This window comes from Mesoplodon mirus (assembly GCF_964341445.2).
Source record: "Mesoplodon mirus genome assembly, chromosome: 19".
NCBI classification, from domain to species: Eukaryota; Metazoa; Chordata; class Mammalia; order Artiodactyla; family Ziphiidae; genus Mesoplodon; species Mesoplodon mirus.
The window spans coordinates 3,650,618-3,671,625 of NC_138995.1; the positions used below are offsets into that span (position 1 = coordinate 3,650,618).

General features: G+C 61.3%; 1 protein-coding gene across 10 annotated transcripts in view; it reads right to left on the bottom strand.

Moving 5' to 3' along the window:
• Positions 1-21,008, bottom strand: part of GSE1 (Gse1 coiled-coil protein) — a 425,485-nt gene that overhangs the window by 33,433 nt on the left and 371,044 nt on the right. For 5 of the 10 annotated variants that reach the window (XM_082607675.1, XM_082607678.1, XM_082607679.1 and 2 more), the window contains one exon: positions 3,995-4,213. The exons of the other annotated variants lie outside the window; for them this stretch is intronic. In XM_082607675.1, the coding sequence (XP_082463801.1) occupies positions 3,995-4,213 (219 nt within the window). The remainder of the gene's footprint in view (positions 1-3,994; positions 4,214-21,008) is intronic. 10 annotated transcript variants of the gene reach the window in all.

Here is a 21,008-nt window from a genome sequence, read left to right on the forward strand (position 1 = left end):
AGCAGAGGGGAGAGCTGGGCCACGGCTCGGGGTAAGACGCTTCCGCAGCGTGGGGGGCAGCGGGGGCAGAGGAGAGGGTCACGGGGCAGCCGGAGGCGCCCATGGCTGCAGCCAGCACCCAGGCGGCCCACGGCTGACCAGCACGGGCCCGGCAGTGGGAGGGGCCTGCGGGGCCGGGGCGGAATGGGGGAGGCTGCGGCCTCGGCTGTCTTGGCTCTGCCTGTCGGGCCCACCTCTCCCACCACCTCCCTGTGCAGGAGGCGGCGCCGCGCCTGCTCCACCTGGGACCTCTGCCCTCGGGGACAGGGCCCTCTGGGGTCAGCCATGGGTTCCTGGGTCACCGCAGCCCCCAGATGCCAAGATGCTGGCACCTCCGGGGCTGTGGGGCCTGTCGCCCTGGGTCACCCCGAAGAGACGGGGGCCTTGCCCTCATGGAGGGACAGCTGTGGCAGAGGCGGTGGCTCCCTTCTCTGGGAAGGTGGACACAGATGCCAGGGCGGGGCAGGACGCCGTGGAGTTTCCAGAGTCCCCTCTGCTGCCTATGGCTCAGGACACCAGCGAGCCCGAAGCTCTCGGCTTTGCCCACCAGCAAGACGGACAGAGAACAGAGGCCAGGGCTGTGCTGGGAACGCAGCGGGAGACTGCCCTGTTCGCAGCAGGTGCTCAGTAAACGGTCACTGCCGCGATTCAGGAGGGGAGAGCCCTTGCTGGGTCCACCTCCTCACACACCTGGTGACAGGTGTGCAGTGCCAACCAGCCACGAGAAGTGTGCCATGCGTGGACAGCCCTACAAACACCAGTCTGAGAGCGGGAGCCAGCCGCGGGGCTGCGTGCACCCACAGGTGACAGACGTCCAGACAGCGGATTCTGGCTGCCAGGGCCGGGGGAGGGCGTGGGGACAGGGTTTCTTTTAGGGGTGACAAAACATGCTGGAATTAAGAGTGATGTTCGCAGAACTCCGAATGCACGAAAACCCACTAAACTGTGTCCTTTAAACGATGAATTTTCCGGGACGTGAATTATACCTTAAAAAGCTGACAAGCAAAAAAATCAAACCCCCCACCCCCCACCATCAGCAAGCCCAGCAAACGTCCCCCTTGGGCTCTCTGGTCCCCGGTGGAGAGGCAGGCAGGGGAACTGGGGGCTGCTGGCTCTCCCCGCCGTGCCCCTACAGCCCCCAGGCTTCCAGAAGCTGACAGCCCACATCTCCACTCTGTCCCCCGCTCTGTGGGGAACACAGAACACCCCCCCCGAGTGCTCACTGCACCACTGTGGTGGGTGCTGGGGGGTGGGAAGGGGGCGCCCCTCCCCAGCTAGGACCATGCACTCAGTCTTGCCGTCCTAAGTCCGGCTCTCCACATCCACTTGGAAAGGCTGAAGGAGCAGCAGTGAGGGGCACAGGGCGTGTCCTCACCAGCTGTGTGACCTCACGCTCATAACTTGACTTCTCTGAGCCTCATCTTCCCCACCTGTACAATGGGCTGACGACTCGGCTGCCAGCCAATTCTACAGACGGGAGACAGCCCATCAGAGCTGGGGCAACTCCGTGAGAAAAATAGGGACCAGGCATGGGATGTGGCCCAGAGGATGCTCCAGAGAGTAACTGAGCTCATTTCTTCAAACCAAAGCCCCACTGGGGTGCACCAGACGGTGCACTGCCAACGAAGCTCATCACTGCTGCTTTAAACTCCAGACTTTGCCTGGGGCCCCCGGAGCCAGAAATGAGGTCACAAGTCCCCAGGACACACACACAGTAACTCGAGCATCAGGGCAGCCCAGGGTCCAAATACTGAGCCCCCCACCCCCCCCCAAACCTCAGCTTTCTCATCAGAACGATGGGAATAACCTCGGGTCAACCAGCGGCGGACGGCGCGCGCTCCAAGGACGGCACAGGCTCAGGCCGGCGTGGCTCGCCCGTCTCCTCTCTCTCTCCTGATCCTCTGTCACAAAGCTCCAGGGCATCATGCACAACCCCCAGATCGCAGCCTGCGGGGGGCAGGGTCCGCTCCACGACGGCACACGCTGCTCCCGGCCAGCGAGGCCCGGCCGCCTCCGGCACGCGGGCTGTCCACCGGCCCATCATTCGAGCCGGACGCTGGGGCCAGCCTGGGGCAGCAGGGAGGAGACGAAGGCCATCAAGGCAGGCTCTCCACCGCCCACTCGGCAAGGAGGGAAACGTGCCCTTTCGCTGCCACGTCCTCTACAGACAGGGGGTGTCACTCCAGGATGAGCCCAGCTGCCCGGGAGTGGACACAGCTGTTGGCTGAAGCCCTGACACTCGGGGGTGACTCAGCCAGATGGTCCCGGTGTCTCCCACGTGCTGACAGTTGTCTTTGAAAGCTGCGCCAGCCCTGTTTCTCCGCCTCCTGGTATGCCGGGAAGGAAGACACCAAAGCAGGGAGCAAGCTCTGCCCTGGGGGCTTCGCGTCGACTCTGAAGAGACCCCCACGCTCCTCCCGGGGTGCTCGCAGCCAGCCCAGGACGTCTGTTCTGGGGGCCTCGCCGGCACGGAGCTCACCGTATCTCTGCTCTCCAGCCGCGTGGCATGCGGTGGCCCCGAACAGCGGGGCCTCCCGACAGCAGCGGGGCCTCCCGCGGCCGGACTGGCCACGGAGTCCCGTGGTGGGCGTGGAGGGCGAGGAGGGGCATGCGTGCAGGCACTGGGAAGGTCTGTCTGGGTGGACAGAACAGCCCAGGGCAGGCGGACACCAGCGGTGAGGGCGACCCCTAGCAATGCAGAAACCGGGCCCCGAAGGCCTCCGCTCCTGGGCCACATCCACACTGCCGTCAATTCTTGTCTACTCCCCTCACATTCCTCCTCCGTCCAACAACCATGTGATCCGCAAGGGTGTGGAGACAAGTCAGACTCAGAAATCAGCAGACCCCCAGCCACCCCGGTCAGGGCAAATGTCCGCTCTGCTGAGCTAGAGACACCAGAGTCTATAAAGACAGACAGAGTTCCCACACACGTGTTCTTTGGGTGCCCCAGAGGGCCTGGAAGCCAGGACGCCAAACCCTGCACATTTGGGGCAAGGCAGATGGCCGGCAGAGGCACCCAGGGTCTCTGCTTCCTCTGCCCGGGAGGCCGACCCCCTGCCTCCAAGCAGTGAGTCCAGAGGGTGCCTGAGAGGGCTGCACCAGAACCCGCAAGGGCCCAGGTCTCCCAGAAGCTCTGGCTGCAAACTGCCCGCCAGCCCCACTCATCCAGCCAGCAGCCCTTGGACTAACACAGGCTGACGGTCAGCCCTAGAAATGCCCGAAGCCAGAGCTGTAGTGAGCCTCGTCGTACAAACAGGAAGGCTGAAGCTCAGAGAGGGTCAGCGTTTGCCCAAAGTCACAGAGCACGTCACTGCCCAAGTGACACCAGGAGCCGGGGCTCCAGACCTCTGGGGGACACCTGTCCATGCCACCACAAGACCCCTGCCTTGGAGGGATTAAGCTGTGCCCCCACTTCGGAGCACTTGGGATAAAGAGGGTTTCCAGAGACCGTGCTCCCCTGCCACGTCTGGAGGGGCTATCAAGGCCTGGAGCTCCCGGTCTCCTGGGAAACATGCCACCTGGGAAGAGGCCCCCGCGGCAGGCTGGGGGCTCCTGAGGGATGTATCGGGGTGCAGCACATCCACCCTCTGAAGCCACAGCTGCCGGACGCCCCTTCGGTGGTCCTACAGCCAAAGAAGGACAGAGCAGCACAGAGCACAGGAAGCAGAAGCCAAGCAGAGCTGCTGGGGCCGCTGGGCTCCCCGGACGGGCAGGGGTCAGACAGCGCAGTCCCCGCCAGAACGAAGCAGCATGAGAAAAGCCAGCACGTGTAGATGTGGGCGTGCAAGCACGTGGGCGGGAGCAGCCTCGCCCCCGGAGCCCGTGAACGTGCGGGGCGGCAGCTCGTGGGACCGGCTGTTGCCCCCCGAGCGCAGGAGCCGCGAGGCCTGGGCAGGAAGGAAGGGGCCGCTCTCTCCCCCGCTTCGTGGAGCCGCCCGGCGGGCGCGCCTCTTACCTCTGGGCTCCTCCGCCTGTTTGGCGAGCTTGCGCAGCGCGGCAGCAAAGCTGGAGGACGGCGCGGCCTGGGCCGACAGCACGCTGCTGGTGGCGGGGCTGCCACTGGGCACCAGGGCGCCATTGAGCGGCGAGGGGGTGAGGGGGTTGACGGTGGCGGTGGTCCTGGTCGCGGTGGAAAGCATCCCTAGTGAAGGGGACTTGGGCTCATGGCTCATGCCTGAAACAGGAAAAGAAGAACCAGAAGTCACCCAGAGAGCAGGAGGGCCCGGCACCGGAGAGGCGTCCGCGCGGCCCGGGGGTCCGGTGCCAGCGGGCGGCATGCGGGGAGCGGGAACAGAGCCGGCGGCCCCGGCAGCACAGGAGAAACGGAACAGAGCCAGCGCTGCGCAGAGAACGGGGGCGCGACCCCGGCGTCCGCGGGCAACCCCACCCCCTCGGCTCCGTAAGCAAAGAGCCGCTGTGCACAGGACCCCGGTGAGTCCAGATGCTGAACGGCTCTTCCCGGCCCAAGCCGACAGCCTCTCCAGGACAGCCCGGGAGATCTGAGAGCACCCCCTGACAGGCGTGGGGGACGGAGACCAAGGCGCGGGGCCAGTGTCCTCGCAGGAAAGAGACGAACGCCAGAGGAAAGGGAAAGGGCTGAACCACTGACGATCACGAAGACCAACACGCTTCTGCCAGGCCTTCAGCACGTCGCTCTGGAGGACTCATGGAGCACGTCCTTTTCCTTCCAGAAAAGCAAACAGGCTCATACGGGCAGGCAGCACAGACCCAAGATTGTCCCAGGCAGGTTGGCCAGGGCCCTCCTGTGCCGCTACCATCCCCCCTTGGATCCCAAAGCCACAGGCACCCAGCGGGTCTGCACTGAGAAGGTGCCTCCGAGGACAGAAACAGGCAGAGAACACAGCCACCTGCAGACCCTGCTGTGGTCTCGCCCGGCGCAAACCCCGCCTAGACGCTAAAAGACCCGTGACCGCAGGTCTAAACTGCTGTCCGGGGGAAGCCCCCTTCCCACGGGGGTCCAGGTTCAGGTGCCACACTGGCCAAGGAGCCGCCACCCGCCAGGAGTGACATCAGATGCCTTCCCACAAGCTCCCGGCCTTTCAAGTCCTGAGGAGGCTCAACCTTCACATGCCCCACGCGCCCCACTGATAACGGCCGGGCGTGAGCAGTGCCATAAGTCAGTCTTCTGTTAACTTCTCCTGCCCTCTCAGGGGCACCTGCCGCATCCCCGCTCCCTCACCGTGGGTACATTCGAGAGGCGGAAATCAAGGCGCACGGCCTCGCGGGTGGCACGGGCAACAGGCTGTGTGCAGGGAGAGGTAAACGAACCTGCGAAGCCCCAGACGGAGACCTAGGAGGGAGAGCTCCAGGGAACACCCGGGGTCACCTGGGGAGGGGACCTGGGAAGTCATGGGAGGGGTGAGAGAGCACAAGCACAGAGTGTCCCAGAAGATGACAGGGCAAGAACATGCGTTGCCCCCCGGCCACAGCCCCCACCCCAAGGGGCTCTCCGCAGCCCCCAGAGCCCACCCCATCTCTGCAGCACTCTGCATCCAGTGCAACTCGAGTCTAACTGCAACCTGCTTCCATGCCTGTCCCCGTGGGTAGCCAGGTAAGCACTGGGGACCCCCACCGGTGGCCAGGAATGGGTGGGCCCCCGAGACCTGCCCCGCTGCCCCCAGAACTAGCCAGGAGAGGCCGCGGGCGCTGACACACGCCCTGAACCCAGGGTCCCGGAGAGCTGGGCCACGGCCACCATTGCCCTCTCGCCGGGCGGGCGGCAAAAGAGATCTTGGGGGCTCTGCCGCATAAACGGCCACGGCAGGGATGGGGTGGGGGGTGCATAAAAGGCAGTATCGAGGCAGGCGCGAGTTCGAGGGAACACCGTTCTCTCGGGAGAGGGCTCGCACCTTGGAAATAAACGACCCGCACAAGCGCCCCTGCGCCCAGGCTGGCCTCCCAGCTGCCGGCGGGTCACGTGGGCGGCGCCACGCCGGGCGACAGGGCACCACGGTGGCAGGCCCACTGAGCAGCCGGGGCGGCACCAACCCGAGGCTGACCCCGTGTGTCCTCCTCTTTCTGGAAGAACAGGGGAGAGGGTGGGAACCACATGCCCACAGGGACCTCAAGCCCACCAGAGAAACCCGAGAACCCAGTGGGGCGCAGGGTCCCTGCCCCAGCGGGCTGGTCACTAGAAAACACAGGTTCCTAACAAGAGTCCTTTCTCAGCCAAGCCGGCACCCAGCCAGCCACTGGAGGGCCATTGAGCCCGACGGACACCATATCCCGGAAGCTCAGCCCAGGCCCCCCTCGGCCTGCCCCCCTCCTCCTCCTCCACAGACGGTGTGGACAGAGAGGGCAGGAGGTGCTGCTGGCCACGGAGCCTGGAGGTCAGGCTCAGCGTGGACTAGGCTGCCATACGCTGGGGCCTGAATCCCGGCTCTGCGACCTCTAGCTGTGTGATGTTGGGCAAGTTACTTTGCCTCTCTGGGCCTCCTCAGTCTCCTCATCTATAAACGGGGGATACAGACAAAGTCTGCCTCGTGAAGTTAACTCCGTGAGGGTTCAAGGAGGTAAATTACGTGAGAAGCTTCAGAGCAGGGCTGGCACATCCCAGGAGTCACTGTTATTATCACGCAGCCGGTCAGCAGACAGGGGCAGAAACCCAGGTCTCGGGTGGGCGAGGGGCTTGGCTAGGCTCATACAGGTCAGGCTGGGCAAAACGGGGCCTGACCTGCCAAATCTGTGCCGCCCACCCCCACCCCCATCCCTCCCGTGTCCGGGCCGGGAGTCACTCAGCCTCCACATCCGTGGGTGGCACTGGCTGGTCAATGCGAACACACAGGACACCCCGGGACAGAGGGGGACCGGAGCTCTTGTCCTGCTGCCTGCGGGGACACCGAGGACATGACCCCACACAGGACCTGATCTGGGCAGTCCAGAAGTCTTCCGGGTCCTGCTCGGGACCGAAGGTCCACACTCAGTGGACCTATGGCTTTCTTTTCTTGGGGGGCGGGTGGTGGTAGACAGTGGAGCGCCGCCCTGCGGGGACCCCGTCTGGGCATGGCTCGCACAGGTCCTGGAGGTCCCGACCAACACCTAGAGGAAGGCGTCGCCACGAGGGGCTGCCCGGAAACGAGGTATGTGACGGGGGACCCCGGGACTCCCTACTCCAGGGAAACAAAGACCCTCCCCGGGACATCAGGTCACACAGACGGTCGGGTCACCTCTCAAGACAGCCTCGCGATGGGCCTGGGAGAGGCCGCCGCAGCAGCAGATACCCCCCCAACCCCGCACTCACTCCCACCCTGGGCCTGCCCTCAGGGTCTCCGACAATCCTGAGAGGCCAGCAGAGCGCCAGTGGGGACACTGAGACCAGGAGCTGTTCAAAGATCTGTCACAGTCACACAGACGACCCAAAGTCACACGGACAACCCAAGCCACAGCTCAGCAGCACGTCTAGGGCTCGAACCCCACTTCCTGGGCCCAGATGCCACGTTCTCACCACTCATGACACCACCTGACCAGTCCAAGTCCCAGCTGTGATGCCAGACCAAGAGGTGCAACACACTCAGAGCTCAGGTACGCTTGACTACAGTGGTTTAGAAACGTGTCCCAGCCTGGCACTCATCCTTCAAGAGGGGGACGAATCCTCCTCTCTCCGTGTGGGCCAGACCTCTCAACTCACTTCACTGAACAGAACACGACAGAAGCGTGGCGACCACCAAGGTGAGGTCATCAAAGGCCCCTGGCCACCTCCCTGCGCTCTCCTGGATCACTTGAGCCATGGGGGGGGGGGTGGGCTGCCAGGTTGTGAGGACGCCCTAGGTACCTGTAGGGAATCCCACATTCAGGGAACTGAGGCCTCCAGCCAACAGCCAACTGAAGCATGAACCATCTCGGCAGCAGCTCCTCCAGCCCCAGGGGAGCCTTCTGAGGAGACCACAGCCCCAGCAACCATTCCTTTACACCAGACTCTGGGCCAGAGCCTCCTGGCCGAGCTGCTCCCGGATCCAGACACGTTTAGGTTTGGGATGGCTTGTTACGCGGCGTTAGGTAACTGCTACACTGAGTGCCACCACCATGTCCTCTGTCGATCACGGCCCTCAACCTCTATTTCCCTTCCTCTGTGGAAGTTCAACCACCTGCAGATACTCTGTGCCTGCTTTACCCACAGAGTCTCCAAATCAGGCCCCTCTGATGCCATCCAAGGCCATTAACCACCTCCCTCCCCTTTGCCACATTCCTTAGAGAACTGGCCACCACCTTTAAATCCTTTCACCTCTAAGGGAAAGGTGTCACTGTGCCCATTTTACAGAAGGGAGACTCCAAGCTTGGGCCCAAGGGCTGACAGACGGTCAACAGCAGGGCTGGGATTACCTGAACACAGCAACTGTGTCCCACCTCCATAAAGCTGGTCAGGGCCCCGATCCAGACCCATCCTGGGGCCGCGGCAGGAGGGCCTGGCTCTGCTCGACCCCACAGCCCACACCGCATGCTGCCTCCAGACAGAGGGGAGGGGGGTGGCAAAGTGAGACACGCCAAGCGGTCCTGCACCTCCCAGTGACCGGTCCCCGTGGCCCAGGGAGCAGATGTGGAGGTCACTGCCCAGTGGCCCTGTGACAGGCTGGCCAGCTGGTGACCCAGGCGGACATGCTGTGACCGCCAGCTGCCAGTGCTGGGCAGGATGGTACACGGGTGCTCGAATAAGCGGGGAGCAGCCATGGGGCAAATCCCGGGGCAGATCCCAAAATGTCACGGGCCCCTTAAGGCCACGGGTGGGGTCTTCAGGTGACAGCAGGAGGAACAATTTTCTCATTTTTAGCCTCTTTACTTCTCTCTGTTCTAGTTTTTCTGTAGTGAACCAGGGTTTTAAAAGTGGGGGGACCCACAAACAGATAGACTTGCCTGCATGAGTTTGGAGTAGCCAACATGGGGATGGGGTCTTCCCCAGACCGGGGCCTCCTGCGGGGCAGATGCGGGACCCACGGGAACTGGGGTGCCCCTCCTGGACCCCAAGCCCTCCCCGACAACCCCAGCCTTTCCCTGGTGACCAGGGTTCTGGGGGGCAGGCCCACCCTCTGCCCCTCCTGGACCAGCCGCCACCTGAATGTCACTGTCACACTCCTACTGGCATCCAGTGACGCCCCAGCCCCCTCTGAGCCTGCTCTCCCCCCTCCTTAAAGCCCGGCACATGCCGCACAGGCCCCCTGTACAGCGCCTCCAGGCTCCTGGGGCTCCCCCAGAGCTAGCGTCCCTGTCGTGGTGTCAGCCGTGGTCTCTGGAGCAGCTTCGGGCCAGGAAAGCTGCTCTGCTGATGTCAGGTCACTTAAAATAGAATTCCAAATGAGCAGCTTCGTTAGGGGAGTCTAAAATTAGCATTCCTCCTCAGCATGTGTGCACCGGGAAGGGAGGGGTGGGGAGGAGAAGGGAGGCAGGGGGCCCGAGGGACCACCGGCAGCTGGGGTGACGGCCCCCTTGCACCTAGGACGTGGAAGGACAAAGGCCAAATTCGGGGGACCCAGAGACCCCGTAAAGGGTCACCTTGGACGTGTTGGAGATCAACACGGCCTCCGGGAGCACACCCCCCCCCCGCCGTGTGCCTCGCCCCCCGAGTCACAGGCTCGGGGTCACTTCAGGGCTGCTGTGCCCCCAGCCCTGCACAGGCAGGTGGGTCCCACACCCCGCCACAGGTGCCACCGTGACCGTGGAAGCCCCAGCGGGGCGTGGAGAGGAGGGGGGGCCTCAGGCAGCCCTGCACCCTCGAGAAGCCCCGCAGAGCAGGGGTGCCTATCCTCCCCCACGCCCTCATTAGAGAGGTATTTATTAACTTCTGCGCTCCTGGCCATCGACTGAGTTCTTGTCGACATTATCAGCTCATGTAAATTCATTATCCTAACAGCTGGGAATAGGCTCCACAGCACGAAGGCCAGTGATGGATGAGGGCCGGGGGCGGCGGCAGCGCTCCCTCTGCGGCTGTACCAGCCCCTGACACACGGGGAGCTCAGGTGGCCTCCTGGCTGCCTCATCTGCATCCCATGGTGCTGTCCACCACCTGCCCCCTCGACCCTCCAGGAGAAAAGAGCTGCCACGGCCAGAACCCCAGAGCCGAGAGCCCCTGCCCTGTGCCCGAAGCTGAGGGCAGGAGGGGAAAAGCCACCAGGCTGACAGCACGCACCGGATCTCCCAGCCCCCTCCTCCCCGGATGGTGACGGTCTTTAGAAGCAAGGACTGCCCAGCCCAGGACAGCATGGGGAGGCCGTCACCCTTCCCGCTCCTTCTACCAAAGTGTGGCGTCCTTAACCAATTCTCTTTCCTCTTCCCTGCCCAGGTTTCTAATAGGGCCAGAAGCAGTACAGAGCTTAAACCAAAAAAAAGAAAAAGGCAAAGAAGAAATATCCAAGTACAGAGGGGTGAGCTGGGCTGACGGCTTGGCAGACGTGTTCCAGAACCACCTTGTCCCCGGTGCTTCAGAACAGACCCCGATCGACTCCGAACGCTCCGAACAGCTGGGCTTACAAGGGGGGCGGGGGGAGGCAGGCCCCTAACACTCCACTAAACATGGGCGCGGCTCCCCGCCCTGCGCGAGGGCGGAGGCGGTATTAATCAGTGCGCCTCAGCCTCCCTCCGGCCTCCCGCCGATCCCATAATTACCGCTGCCTTCACGTCGCTGCCGTGGCTCCAGACCTCAGGCCTGCTCGCTCCGTGCTCTGTAATTACAAGCTAATAGCTGAGATGAATTTTCTGCTGGCTCCCGGTTCAAGCACCAACCCGCCCCGCTTCCCCTGACAGCCGCCCCCCACCCCGGGTAATTACACCCCACGAGGCCGGGCCCAGCAGGGCCTCAGTTTCAGGCCCGCGTGCGCAATCTGGACTTGGATTCTCTAATCACCCCCCTTGGTAATTTTTCATTACCGCAGAGAGAAATGTTTGTGAACAAATACAAGTGTCCCCCAGCTCGGGGCCTCCATGCCACCGCCCTCCCCCCGAAAAGGGGCGATGCTTCTGCAGCCCTAACAAGGCTGGGGTCACCTGAGCAGAGACCCGGGCAGGCGGCGGCGGCGGGGGGAACCACGTGATCCCAGGAGCCCGAGCGGCTTCATAATAAATTCATTATTATATTTGCCTTCGGCGTGTCCTGAGCTCACTCGCACGAAGCAATTTTTCTTGGGGGTGGGGGTAGGTGCGGCGCCTGGGAGAGTCAGGAAGGCCTCTGGCTCCCGGATGCACACGGGTGGCCTGCTTTAGGGCTTAAAGTTCTTTTTCAATGACGGCCACCCTCTCAGGTTGTAGGTTTCTAAGGGGACTGAGGCCTTCTCTTGCCTGGAGTCCCAGAACTGGACGTACTCCCCAAGGCTAAGGCCCCAGGAACCGGCAGCTCGACACAGAGCCATTTCGCTTTGGCTTTGGGGACGGCCGCAGCAGATGGCCTGGATCCTGACCCGGAACCAGAGGGAAGGACTGAGGGGGGGTCCGGGGGAGGCCAGCCTGTGTGTCCAGAGACGACCCTGGCCGGGGAGTAAAATGAGTAACAAGGCAGCTCATTTTATGACAAGGCAGCCATCCCCTGCCCCGTGCAGCCCTGTCGGTCAGCAGTTTATGAAGTCACTACAGAACGGGGAAGGCAGGAGCTTACAAGCTGCAGAAAGCGTCTGCCAGGACCCCAGTCCATGGGAACAGGAGCCCACCCCTCCCAGAGCCAGCACCACGGCGTGAGCTGTTTGCAAAGCTAACTTCTGGGGTCCCCAGGCAGCCATGGCAGATGGGTTCAGCAACGCCCCGCAGCTGCAGCCAATAGGGGGAGGTTGGTGCAGGGCGGGGGCCGGGTAACATTTGGGGGCCCCCCCTTGCCTGCGCACTACCATGTTAGCGACACCCTTTGGGTGGGTGGGGGCTCTCCGGAGGCTGAATCCAAGTCCTGGGGTAAAGAGCGTTCAGGACAGACGCCCACACATGGGAGTCCCTCAGGGCATGGGTGCCAGGTAACACCGGGAGGTGTAGGTGGGGCTGGGGCCCCCCAAGCTGGTTCACGGGGCAGCGGCTCCTGGGTGGAGAGGAGAGCGAGTGGTTCTCTGCCGCCCGTGGACAGTGATGGGCACGGGGCTGGCGCCCGGAGCAGCCCGCTGACAGAGGCCTCCAAGGACAGCCTAGGGGTTGAGGTTCAAGGCCTCAGACGCTTGGGAGTCCCGGAGGTTCCGGTGGATGCAAAGGACGGAAGTCAGGCAGCAGAGAACAGCAACATTTGACCGCGATTATATAAGGGCGGCCACGGGGCGGCGGGCGGGCGGCCCGGGGTGGGGGGCAGGCAGAAGGCTGGCAGCCCCGAGGCGGCACATAATTAACACAGAAAAGGCTGAGAGACCGGGTCAAGGGTGGCGCCCAGGACCCCGGAGGTGGTCCTTAACAATGGCATCAGCAGTGACAACAAGGCCTGGCTTTGCCCAGAGCGTCCCAGTCACCCTTCGCAGTATCTCCAGGAACAGACCCCAGGCAAACAGGTCACCCAAGGAGCCTCCTACACGGCCCGTCCCTACCCCCACTCTACAGATGGGTAAACTGAGACTGGAAGAGTCATACCCTTTCCTGGGGTTGCGTGCTGAGACGCTGGGGTGGGAATCCAGTTTTCCTTGTGGCTGTGCCAGCAGTTTCCCTTTAAACGAGAAGACACTGCAAAGGATCCCCCACCTCCTAGGGGTCACGTCCCATCCTGCAGGCCGCTGTGAGCGCCCACCTACGTGCTGCATCATTTTACAGATGGTACCAGGGAGGATCAGAGGTGGCACACAGCCAGGGAGTAAGAAGAGCTCTCACCTTGGGGCCCACCGCACCCCCTGAATCCCACATTCCGGCAGCTCTGGGCAGGAGGGCACCCAGGGAACAACCCCAGGAGCGACTCCTTTGTGTGCCCGAGGCCCCTGAGCTAACCAGGCCGCCTCCTTACAAAGGAGCCCTTTGAGTGGAGCCCGGAGGCACGGGGTGCAGGACGCAGGTGGGGGTCAGAGGTCCCAAAGGACAGGAACCCAACCTAGCCAGGAGGCGGCGGCCAAACGCCTCCAAGTTTCCATGGAGCGGCAGGCCAGGGCCGGCAGGTGGGAAAACAGGCCAGGAGGGCAGGGGTCAAGGCCAGATCCTTCTCCCAAAGGGAAGAAACCCGACTGGGAGACCAAACTTTGAGGAGCACTGAGAAGAGGAAACAGAGGCCACTGCTGAACGGGGCCTGCCCAGCCCCAGGGCCCAGGAATCCAGGTGTTTAGACAGCTCCTGCCCTACCCCTCAGGTGAGGGGAGAGGATCAGAGAACAGAAGAGCATTTGTCCCTTCAAACAAATTATTATTTTTAATTTCGGGGGTCTGCGTTGGGTCTTTGTTGCTGCACATGGGCTTTCTCCAGTTGCGGCGAGCGGGGGCTACTCTTGGCTGCGGTGCGCGGGCTCTAGGCGCGCAGGCTCAGCAGTTGTGGCTCAGGGGCTTAGTTGCTCCAGGACATATGGGATCTTCCTGGACCAGGGCTCAAACCCGTGTCCCCTGCATTAGCAGGCGGATTCTTAACCACTGCACCACCAGGGAAGTCCTGTCCCTTCAATACTGAGTGGGTGTTGACAAAGCTGTCTGTGCAGGGAGGGCATCTCCACCTGCACCCCCAGGCCCAAAGGGCACTTAGTAGGGCCTCAGCCTGCAGAACAGGTATGTCCGTCCCACCTTCACAGTGCACAGCCTACCAGATTCAATGTGGAGAAGGGGACGCCTGGCCCCCTGCTCAGGCAGACGGGCAACTTCAGAGTCTCACATGGCAGGACCACCAGGAGTTAAGTCAAGGAATTGCATCCTCGGTTGGAAACCAGCCAGAAGGTGGGGATCCGGGCCTGGCTCCCCCGCACCTGCTGGTGGGGTCCTGTCGGGTCCTCATGTGGTCTGAGCCTCAGTTTCCCCATCTGTACCCCGGGGTTGGGGTGGGGGGACTAGACAGCAGGTGGCAGAGGCTAAGCGGGCTGCCTTTCATCCATCAACCTGTTTATGTGGCCTGAAGTCAAGACATGTTTAAATGTGAATCAATGGGGACTTATTTCCCTGGTGGTCCAGTGGGTAACACTCCGCACTCCCAATGCAGGGGGCCTGGGTTCGATCCCTGGTGGGGGAACTAGATGCCACATGCTGGCCGCAACTAAGAAGTCTGCATGCCACAACAAAGATCCCATGTACTGCAACTAAGACCCGGTGCAGCCAAAATAAGTAAATAAATAAAATATTAAAAATTAAAAATTAAAAAAATAAACATCTATCAATGGATGATATCTTAAAACTGGTTTCAAGTCAAAATGAAGATTTCCCGTTTCCCTTGAAAAAGTAGGAGCCACCAACCATAATCCCGAGCGTGGCGACCGTCCCCTCGTCTGTCCCGAGGTTGCCGACTCGCCAGAGTCCCCGCCACTCCCTACTGTCGCAGGCTGGCTGGCCCCTCAACGCCAGAGGTCTCTCCAGTTTAGGAACTATGTGGGTTGGGGTGATGAAAAGGGTCCACAGGAGATGAATAAATGTGCGCACGACCGGGATGCTCCGATGTTAGCAACACCTTCGAGCAGATTCAGCAGCAAGAAGTCAACCCCTCCACCCTCCGCACAGGGGTGATCCCGGCACCTGTCAACCGCAGGTGGAGCCCACATGAATCAAAGCCAGGACTTGCCTCGAGTTATAAGATGTTTTTGTGGGTTCTTTCTGCTTTTGCAAAAGTGCCATTCTCACCATGGTTCCAAGTGACACACCCGACCCCCTGCCCAGAAAAACATATCCACTGAATTCTGCACGTAGTTTGACCATGTTCACAGAAGCCCATCTGTAAACCCCACAGGGATGTGTGTGTAGAGGTGGCTGGCACCCATGAACCCACATTATAGACGCCTATAGCGAAGAATTCTTTACATTATCAAATGCCAATACTAACACCCTCCCCCAATATATTCTACCCAGGCCAAGGGAGTCCAGGGTGTCAAAAGTAAAATACTAAGTTCCTATGGTGTTTCCATGGTCCAAGTTCTAATGGTGTTTCCTCACCTGGGCTCATCTGCCATCTTCAAAGCCCTAGGTACCATGCCCAGACATCAGAAAATGCCCCACTGGAAAAAAACCAACTACCCTGCAGCCAAAGTGGGCTTCAGGACAGGACCACCAGGTAAAATTTCGCAAAAGCAGTCACAAGCCACCAGCCATGAGCTCCCTAGTCCCACCCCTGCCACTCGCCAGGTCAAGCCAGCCACCTGCCTCTGGCCACGGCCATCGTCCACAGCTGCCGAGCAGCCAACTGCCTGAGCCTAAATAATCCTTCACTTGCTCCAAAGAAACAAACAAAACCCCCTCCACAGCTCCACCTGGGAACTTGTAAAGTTCCTGCACCCCAGGCAGGATGCTGAGGCCAGAACTGGCTCTCACAGGTACCAGGCTTCACCCGCCAGGACTCTTGGGTCACATGGCAAGGAGCAGTCGGATCTATGCCCGAGCCCTGCCGTGGGCACAACAAAAGCCGGGGGCAACAAAAGCCGAGGCTGACCAAAGGGCTTTTTCCTCCCCTTGTGGGCAGAATGGATGTCCTTGGAGGCCAAGGGCTGAGGGGCACAGAGGGGACCCCAGAACTGAGTAAATAAAGGTCTGGGCTGTACAGGCAGGCAGAAAAGCGGGTCCCGGCAACTCCTGGAGGAATCTGGCAACGTCTTGAAAGACGTGTCCAGCCTCCACGCCCAGTCCTCTCCCCTCTGGAGATGTAGCCAACAGATCAGTCCTGAGGTGTGAACACACCCATGCGGGGCTCGCTGCACGGGGCACGGACACGGCTGCAAACGGCAGCGTGAAACCCTGAGGCCCGCTGAGCGCCCTGGCGGGGGAAGCCCAGCACGGACACCGCACCACACACAGTTTCTCACGAGGAGGAAGGTGACGCAGTCCTGCCGGTTTCAACTTGGAAACCAGCTGTTTGGTTAAAATGCACTCCCTGGGCCTAGGTGACAGGCTCCCAGGGCTGACACCCCTACTAAGGAAGTCCTTCTCAGCCTTATAAAACACGAATTTAGGTGAAAGCTGCACCTTGAAAAAGCTAAGTTGATGTGTTCAGAAAGGAGAAAAGCCTGGCCGCCAATCTGATTTATCTATTTTTCAAAACATTTTTTTAATTCCTTTTTATTTCTTCTTTTTTTGGGGCGGGGGCTGCGTTGGGTCTTCCTTGCTGCACGCGGGCTTTCTCTAGTTGCGGCGAGCAGGGGCTACTCTTCACTGCGGCGCATGGGCTTCTCGTTGCGATGGCTTCTCTTGTTGCAGAGCACAGGCTCTAGGTGCGTGGGCTTCAGTAGTTGTGGCTCACGGGCTCAGTAGTTGTGGCTCGAGGGCTCTAGAGTGCAGGCTCATTAGTTGTGGCGCATGGGCTTAGTTGTTCTGCAGCATGTGGGATATTCCCGGACCGGGGCTCGAACCCGTGTCCCCTGCACTGGCAGGCGGATTCTTATCCACTGCGCCACCAGGGAAGCCCCATCAATCTGATTTAAAACCTACAATCTGGGCTTCCCTGGTGGCGCAGTGGTTGAGAGTCCGCCTGCCAATGCAGGGGACACGGGTTCGTGCCCCGGTCCGGGAAGATCCCACATGCCGCGGAGCGGCTGAGCCTGCGTGTCCGGAGCCTGTGCTCCGCAACGGGAGGGGCCACAGCAGTGAGAGGCCCGCGTACCGCAGAAAAATCAATCAATCAATAAATAAACCTACCATCTCAGACCACACTTCCACTCCCCTTGGGAGCCCAAGCAGAGGCGACCAGAAATCCTTTTCAAGAGTCCATCAAACCAGGGCCCTGAGAGCCCAGAGGGCAGAGCCACGGGGGCTGACCCCGAGCCTCAGTGTTCTCATCCTGTAAATGGGGGCAACTACCCTCCCCCCACTCACGAGGCGGCAGGGGCCGACCACACAGCCCTGCCACCTGTGGGACGCAGAAGTCCCTCCAACACGGTCATGTGATGAAGAATGTTAGCTTTACCTGTATTCAACTTTGGTATCTAGTCTAGCACATCCTCACGTGTTTAAGTCAACAGAGAAAGACCACATACCCTATGTAAAAAAGTTACAAAAATGCACTCAAAGATAAACGGACACCCTGAATTCAGTAGGACGAATCCGCTCATGTCCCCTGGTTTTCCATTTCACACCTATTACCAGCGGTCTGATGGCACGTAGGCAGGAGCCCCCGCGGAGGCAGAGGAGGGTAGACAGACGAGCTCCCATGGGGCTCCCCGTTTCTCCCAACTAACAGTCAAAGGGGGGTAATCCCTACCCCACAAGCCAGACCCTCAGGGGAAACAGCAGAGTGAGAACACAACCCCACCTCACATGTCACACGAAGGCAGCCAGCCCTCCCGCCCCCCCCAAACAGGCTCTGGCTCAGCTCAGGGGGAGAGGAGACCCAGGTTAGCACAAAGGAGGCCTCTGCCCGCCCCTGCTGGCAGGCCTGGTCCTCCTCAGCTTGACACGTAGATTTCCTTCAACACGGCGTAACCTGACCAAAAGTCTGCCGATCGATTCCTTTTATTGCTGCCTGTGGTCACAGATGCGCCATCAGAGCGCAGGAAGGGCCGAGCTGCGGAGGGGCCGCCATTTCACCTCCCTCCTCCCCACCCGGGGTGCAATCCCACCCACTGCCACCAAGGTGGGCGGGGGGCAACAAGTTGCTGAGCAAGGGGTGAGTGTGCGAGCACGTGATCAAGACCCTGGGGGTGGGTGAGGCCCCAGAAGAACACGTCTGGCTGCTGCAGCCCCAACAGGAGAGGGTCCGCAGGGGCTGATTTGGCACCTTGACTCTCTGGGTCTCGGTCGGAGAAGTGGTCACCGCCCCCCCCACACCAAACATTGTCAAGGCCAGGGTCTAGGGGAACAGAGCCTCTGGGTTTCACAAGTTAGAATCCCAGGGATCCTAGAGCCACTGAGTTGGGAATGATGTGTGCGCTTCTGACATACCCTTACCCAAGAGCTCTCGGGCTTTATGAGAAAGCATTCAACCCCCGACGGCCCAAGGACAAGGGTGCCCTGCCTTTCCCACTTTACGGACGAGGAAACAAACGCCCGCAAGGAAAGCATGCGAGGTCACACTGGTTGAGCCAGAGGCAGACGTTAACGCCTCGGTCAGGAACGGACCACCATATCGACAGACACTTGGGGGCTAACCCCAGGCCCCCGAGGCTTTCAGCCCCTCCCCTGCAATGACCCATTGAGGGCAGGCTGTGGCATACGTTACGTCATCTCAACCCTTACCTCTGAAAAAGCCTCTGCAGCTCCATCCTACAGATGGGAAACAGCTGGGGCTACTGATGGCGGTGGGAGGGCCAATGTCCTCATTTGCCCGTGGGATGCCCCCCACCCGGGTCTGGCCACCCCAAAGCCACGGAAACGTGCAACTCCTCACACACGTCGAGTCCTAGCTGGAGGAACCGGTTCCAGAACTGGAAGGCTTGGCCAGAGCTTCAGACAGGCACAGAAGCCACCCATCCAAATACAACTCTGCACTTGAAGGCCCCTTTAGAAGGGCTTGCAGCTCACGTGGGGCAGGTAAGGAGCACCTACCTTCAGGAGTGGGCCCCAGGTTAACACAAAGCCCAGAGCCATCCAGTGACCCAGTGGTGGCGTCGTGGGCACTGTTTCTCACCGCCTTCCCGGCCGGGAGAGGGCTACCCAGTCCCATGTATTTCTGGGGCAAAAAGGGCAGACTCTGGCTTCCCACGTGGGACCCCAGTTCTTAAGAAGCATGAGCCCACCTTCCCCCAAGGAGAGGAATTCCTTGCCCATCTGCCCCCTGGCAGAAGGCCCTTCTAGCTCAGCTGGGGGTTTATAAAATACACATGTCCAGGCCCCACCCCTAGAGATTTGGGTCTTAACTGGTCACAGGTCCGGCCTGGGAGTGTGAAGTTCCCCAGGTGAGCCTAAAGTACAGCCAAGAATGAGCACTTGGTCTGGGGGCTTCCTGCTCCCCCACACACCTCCTTCCTCAGTTAAAAGTCACCTCCCAGAGACCCCCCAGGTCCAACCAGGACCCCACAAAGCCTCAAGTTCAGCCGGATCCTCTCTCTTCCACGGATGCCTGTTAACTCTGGTCCCCCTCCCCCATCAGCAGCCCAGATGGGCTTCTCTCCAGGCCTGGCCTCCGTCCCACCCTCTCCAGAGGCTGCTCGCACTTCCCCAGCTCTGCGGCAGCTTCCGCTCTGAACCAGCACCAGCTCACGGCATGGGGAAGGGAGGGGCAGGGGAAGGTGGTCTCAGGGACCCCTGGGATTTGCGGCTGACTGGAGAATTCCAGGCGGAAGAGCAGCCCCGGCAAAGACAGGGACTGGGCAGGGAGCACGAACGCCCATGGTTCCATCCTGCTGGAGCAGAGACGCAAGCGAAGAGCCTAGGCTGGTGAGGAGAAGACGCTGCGGAGGCGAGATTAAAAGCCCCCCCGCAGCCCCCCGCGCGTTCTGGCAGGCGTGCACAGGGCCGCTCTGGAGGCACCGGTGTTAGCTATGCGCATACCTCCCAGCAGCGGGCACGGGCCAGGTTCTTAGCAGGCGCTCAATAAATTCTCGTTGACAGGAACACTCCCAAGTGTCACCTCCCGCCTGTGGCCTCGGCCGGGGAGCGAGGCCAGCGTGGGGAAACCACACTCGGTGAGAGAGGAAAGCGAGTGGCCAAGCTGAAATGTCACCCGAAACATGGATCCCTGTAGCTTAGAAAAACAGCTCTGCCGGCAGAAGCGGGGGAGGGGATGGGACGGGACAGGACGGGGGCCGGGCGGCCTCACGCAGCCCTGTGCTTTGGAGGCTGCTGTGTCGCCCCAACAGAGGTAATTAACGCGCTGCCACCCAACCCCAGCCTGGCGTGGACTTCGAGTAACCCAGGCTGGGAATTCCAAGCCTTCGGATGGGGCCAGGAAAAACCTGCCTTGCTGGCTGACTCCACAAGCCCCTACGAGTTCCTGGGGCAAGAGCAGAGAGGTAGCGGCCAGGTCTTGCTCACCTGTGTACCTCTGGGGAAGTAGGAGCCGCGGGCACCCACCCTTCAGGAAGGGGCTCTGAGCCCAGAGGCCCTTTCTCCTTCAGAGAGGGGAGAGGGGAGAGGGGAGCGGGGACGCCGCCTGCCAAAGGGTCAAAGGCCATCAGAGACTGAGTGGGCTGGGGAGGTGTCCGGCTTGGAGGTGCAGGACCCAGGTCTGCCACAGAGTGGCGCTGTGCGCAGTTTGCTGTCTCTTCCAGCCAGAGGCCAGAGATGCTGAACCCAGAGGCAGGCAGCGTCTTCTGCCCTGAAACCCCAAGGCTCTCCCAGATCTGCAGCCCCTGACCTTCCCCGAGAGACAGGCAAGTTAGGAGGCCAAAGGTCTGCCCGCGGGCACGGTTTGGCAAAGGCCATGGGAGCTTCCAAAGGGGTCCGCTGCTTGCCGTGGGCTCGAGTGCTGGCCCCATGCTCCTCTGGGCCTCGGTGTGCCCACTGTTACGGCACTGATTCCCAGCCCGTCTGCACGTTAGAATCACCCGCGGAACTCTGAGAACTCTGCAGGCAGGAGCCACAAACCCAGAGGCTGTGGCTTAACTGGGCGGGGGGCGGGGGGAAGGCTGGCTGGCAGCAGCTGTAGAAAACCCAGCAGGGGGCTCTCTAAACCCTTTTCAACTCTAGCAAGCCAGGATTCGGAAAGCTGTCCCCAACAGGCCAGGGCCTGGCCCCAGAGATATGACGGTGCCTGGAACCCGGACAGGCCTCCCAGGCTCCCCTCCCAAGGCAGGGCTGACCCCGGGTCGCTGGCCTGGCCGCTCATCAGCTCCAGACTCGCACCGCCCACACGGTTCACAGAAAGGAAAATCCGAGTGTCAAAAGCCTGGCTGGCTCCTGCGGCCCCCTCCCCTCCTCGTCGCAGTGAGACAAAGTGACAAAGGCCAACCCGGCACTCCCTTTCACCCAGGGGTCAGGACTGTGCTGATAGGGCCCCTCGTGAAGTATCCTTGTAGCTGTTATCACAGA